This window comes from Mycetomoellerius zeteki, unplaced genomic scaffold (assembly GCF_001594055.1).
Source record: "Mycetomoellerius zeteki isolate Tzet28-1 unplaced genomic scaffold, Tzet1.0 scaffold167, whole genome shotgun sequence".
Lineage (NCBI taxonomy): Eukaryota > Metazoa > Arthropoda > Insecta > Hymenoptera > Formicidae > Mycetomoellerius > Mycetomoellerius zeteki.
Window position 1 is genome coordinate 418,484 of NW_017256623.1, and position 4,580 is coordinate 423,063.

The 4,580-nt window shown below is 33.3% G+C and overlaps 1 protein-coding gene across 1 annotated transcript in view; it reads left to right on the forward strand.

Moving 5' to 3' along the window:
• Positions 1-619: 619 nt before the first annotated feature.
• The window catches only part of LOC108721297 (uncharacterized), a 21,192-nt gene continuing 17,231 nt past the window's right edge, over positions 620-4,580 (forward strand). Inside the window, exons 1-6 of the mRNA XM_018445774.1 lie at positions 620-1,074; positions 1,922-2,093; positions 2,170-2,362; positions 2,452-2,729; positions 2,824-2,988; positions 3,067-3,148. Coding sequence (XP_018301276.1) covers positions 801-1,074; positions 1,922-2,093; positions 2,170-2,362; positions 2,452-2,729; positions 2,824-2,988; positions 3,067-3,148 — 1,164 coding nt within the window. The 5' untranslated portion in view covers positions 620-800. The remainder of the gene's footprint in view (positions 1,075-1,921; positions 2,094-2,169; positions 2,363-2,451; positions 2,730-2,823; positions 2,989-3,066; positions 3,149-4,580) is intronic.

Here is a 4,580-nt window from a genome sequence, read left to right on the forward strand (position 1 = left end):
ACGTGGCATTCAAAAATTTCGTACGATATTTGTTGAACGTTATAGTAGATTTCAATATCACACGAAATTTTCGATTTCTGTTATTACAATCTTTCATATTGGCTTAACCTAGATCTGGTTGACATTATAAATCATATGATTCACACGTGCGATATATGCAAATGCGCAACTTTTATTAAATTGTTTTAACTGTGAGTTATTGGATATATCAAATGATTATAACAAATAGCATTGAACAATTTGTTTCTCTTAATAACAAGCTTTATTTACATTTTATATAATAATTTTATATTTATTTATATAATTTAATTCTTCTTCTTCGCTCCTTTTTCTCAATTCAGTCTATATTTTTGCAATGCGTAAGTAATGTTAGCATTTTATTATTTTTATTTATCTAGAAATATTTTTTTGCATTTTTTCCTATTTTAAACTCGATTTATTTTACAACTATAAAAAAATGCGTATAAAAATATACAATATTTATCATCACGCATCGGTATGTTTAAAAACATTTGAAAAGCACAGCCAGCGCCATCTGCAGATAAAATGTTGATGTATGGTCGGTAAAATCAGAAATAAATTATCGTCTGCTATTCACTCCACACGTAGTGTGATCATTTGTTCTCGGTGAACAAGTAGCAGATTTCGAGGTTATGTTCATTACGTCGAGCAATATTATGAATTACCTATGACGTATAACGCGTCTAATTAATTATTTATCATCACAGACGAATTGGACTGTAAAATAGGTCGTTCGTATTTTGATTCGGGCGTTGTGAGGTTTTTATTGTGGAAACAATATGCAAGGGAACGAAGTCGGTGAAAAGAAGAAAGATTGGACGGATGAAGAGCGTTTGGAGCTTGCCACAAAATTGGGCACCGAACTGCACGAGTATCTAAATAGCTTGAAGAAAAAAAGTTATACGGAAGGATGGCCGGAGGACAGGTGGCAAGAAGAAATGGAGAAACACCCTTTTTTCATGAAAAAGCCACCGGAACTCGGCGACGAGTTGTCTCCTTTGATGGAGGGATTGCAACAACTTAAGTACGGGGAGGATGAGAATACTCCTGAAGGTACGTTTTTTTTTTCAACTTGCCGATTATTTGTTATACTTTGTCCTTAAATTTTATAACAAATCAGTCACTTGCGTTACATTAGGTCAGTTTATATTAAAAGCTACTATACATAAAGTTAGTAAAGTTAAATGTAAAAGCACAATGAATATTTTAAATGATTAAATTTCCAAAAATGACATTGTCACATTATTTAGTATAGTATATGTCATTTTATTGTCAAAGTTGATTATATTGTGCTACTTCATTTAGATACTTTACATAAGGCAATCTTTAATATGTACTGATGATCCAGTGTAGTGCGAGTGACTAAATTTATCATACAAAGCAACTTTTAATCCAGTGTAGTATAAGTAATCGAATTCATCATTAGTACACCAGACAACGTGCACATCCAGGAGATCTTTTCGTGATGTCTTTTAGAAATCTTTTAGACATATATGTTCCAAAAGACGTCTTTATGATATCTTTATAACGTCTTTTAGACCTACATATTATCCGATACACAATGATTTTTCAATCCTTTATACACACAATGAGTCATTCGTGTTTTAGATTAATTTTCATCACTTTTACAAGTATACAAAAATTATTAGGTATGTAGTTCTTACACGTACTTTAACATCTTTAGAAAGTGTTTGTAAAGTTGTATATTAAAAAGAAAGAAAGAATAGAGACCATTATTTATTTAAGTATTTCTAGTATTTCAAAGAAAAGAAATGTGCAGGACACAAATGACCGATCCAATCATATGTACCAGTTAATATTCGTTGTTGTTCATACGCAAAGAATATGTTGCTTGCTTTCCATGCAACATGTTTATATATATATTTTTTTTTTAATGCAGAATTGGCGAATAATTACAAGGAAGATGGAAACTTTAATTATAAGTATAAAAAGTATCGTCTTGCTATTCTTAGTTATACAACAGGGATACAAACCAAATGTAAAGATGACAATTTGATGGCTCAGCTTTACAATAACAGAGCCGCAGCACATTTCATGTTGCAAAATTACAGGTATGAAAGCCTTCTGATAGATTGAATGATTAATGCTAACGATAGTGTTTATATTTTAATGTAATAAAAATTATAGATCATGTTTGAATGACTGTAAATTGGCTTTAAAGTTTAAGCCACAATATCCAAAGGCTTTGAGTCGAGCTATCACTTGTAGTTTTTACATTAAAGATTATGACCAATGCATTGATTTATGCGACCAGTTTCTTGATCAAAGTCCAACCGATAAAACAATATTGAAATTAAGATCTGATTCTGTAATTGCAAAAGTAAGCTATATTAACAATTATTAATATAAAAGTTAAGTTACAGAAACAAGTTTCCATTCTTAATGTTATCTATTATTTTGTTCTCAAAGGAGCGTTTACAAAGAGACAAGAGAAAGCAGGAAAGAGCAAAGAAAAAATTGGACAAGGAGAATGAGAAATTGTTAGAAACAATTTTTCGGAAAGGTATTAATTTAGAATTGACGAATGATGAACAAAAGTTAGAATTGAGAGATCTGGAGCCTCTAGTATCGCAAATAGCACAAAGAGTACACTTCGACGAGAAGGACAAGCTTGTGTGGCCAGTAATGATTTTATATCCAGAGACTCAACAAACTGACTTTATACAAAATTTTCACGAAGATACATTGTATGTCTTTTTATCAAAATACATTATACGTTATATAATTATTATAAATATATTATTTTGAAAAACATTAAAAAATATTTTTAATTGTCTATAGAATAATTGAACAATTAATCGAACTATTCAAGGAACCCCCTGAGTGGGATGTAAACCATCGTTATATCGTAGAAAATATAAATGTATATTTTGAAGGAGAAAATAAATGTTCCATTCATAAAATAGACATCCAGCTCACGTTGGATGAAATATTACGAGACAAACAGTGAGTTTACCAGCAATGTTTTATAAGTAAAGCTATAAGCCGAAGAGCTTATTTTTAATGTCAAAATTAATCTTTCAGGTTCATAGTTCGCGGTGGTACACCTGCTTTCTTGATACTCGTAAAATCCAGTGAAGCTGAGAAACATTTCTTAGCAAATTATTAAGTACTTGTATTATATTATACGTATATTGTACATTTTGTATACATTATTAATTGAAAATAAAATTTACATCAATAATGTATACATTTTATATTTATTATATCTATTATTATTTTATATCTTTGTATAATAAATATATTTTTGTAATGAAAAATGCATGCAGAAATGTTTTATAAACTCGCATATTTTACATTGTCAAAATTTGGAGCGAACATCAAACGGACCGCGTATAGAGTTGCCAAAAAATTGTGAGTCGAATGAAAAAACTAGTTTCCCCAAAAAATTTTACCTAACACGAAGACCTGAAAAGGCTTTCTTCCATGCGAAACGTAACGTATGAACGAAAACACGGTTAAAAATTTGTGATCGTTCCTGGGTCGCGTAAAAAAGTAGAAATACCAATGTGCCTTTTAGATCGCTTTGCGATAAAAAAAAAACCATCTGTCTGGTAAAAGACCGGCGAGTTCCCCTTTGGTTTCGAAACGCCCGCGCGTGTTCGTGTTCGTATATATACGGTTAAAAATTTGTGGCGGTCGTTCCCTTTTGTACAAAAGAATAGCAGTACCATTGCATTCTCTCCTTGAGACGCTTCACGGGAAGAAAAAGTAGCTTGTTACGGGCCGGGACCCGGAAGAGTGCCGTTCAGCTCGGAACACCCCGCGTGTGGGAGCAAAAACGCGGTTAAAAATTCGGTGCGGTTATCTTTGCGGTTTTTTTTTTACAAAAAGTACGAAAATAGCTCTCTCCAGGAGCCGGGGACCAGGAAGAGAATGTAGTTTCCTGAATATCATGGACTGACAATGAACAAATTTCCTAAAAGTCGTGGGATCAGAGGGAAAAGAATGGCTTTCTAAGAAAACCTTCATCGAACGAAAGGCTGGTGAAAGACTTTCTATTTCAATATTATGACCATCCCATATCCTTAACCACTTTTTTATTCATATGTTACTTCGAATTCGGTCCATCGTTTGAAAAAAAAGGGATTTTGTTTTCTCGTCCCTTTTTTTTACTATTACTGCAACCCAAGAGAGTGGTGAATACGAATTTCATAAAAAATCGGCAAATGGAAAAGGAATCGTACATGATGCGCTCATAAATTTTTTTTATCGAAATTTATTAAGATTTTTTCTTAATAAGTTAATTGTTTTAGTAAAAAGAGAGAAGGAGCGTGTTTTGTCTTTTTCCTGCAATTTGCTCTCACGTTCTCCGCAGCATGATCGGTAAGCGACAGGGGGTCGTCGATCGGAAGGTGGTGCCACCTGCAGCACCTGTCTACGCCAGGTGAGAATAAAGAGGAGCCGCAGTAGCCTGAAATTCAGTTGGGCCGACGCCGTGGGACACGTGTGTACATTATCTCGAATTCCGGTCGCCGCGGAAATTCTATCGAACTCGCGGCCGGTTCGGCGCTGAAACGCTTGCAGTGCGCAAATCG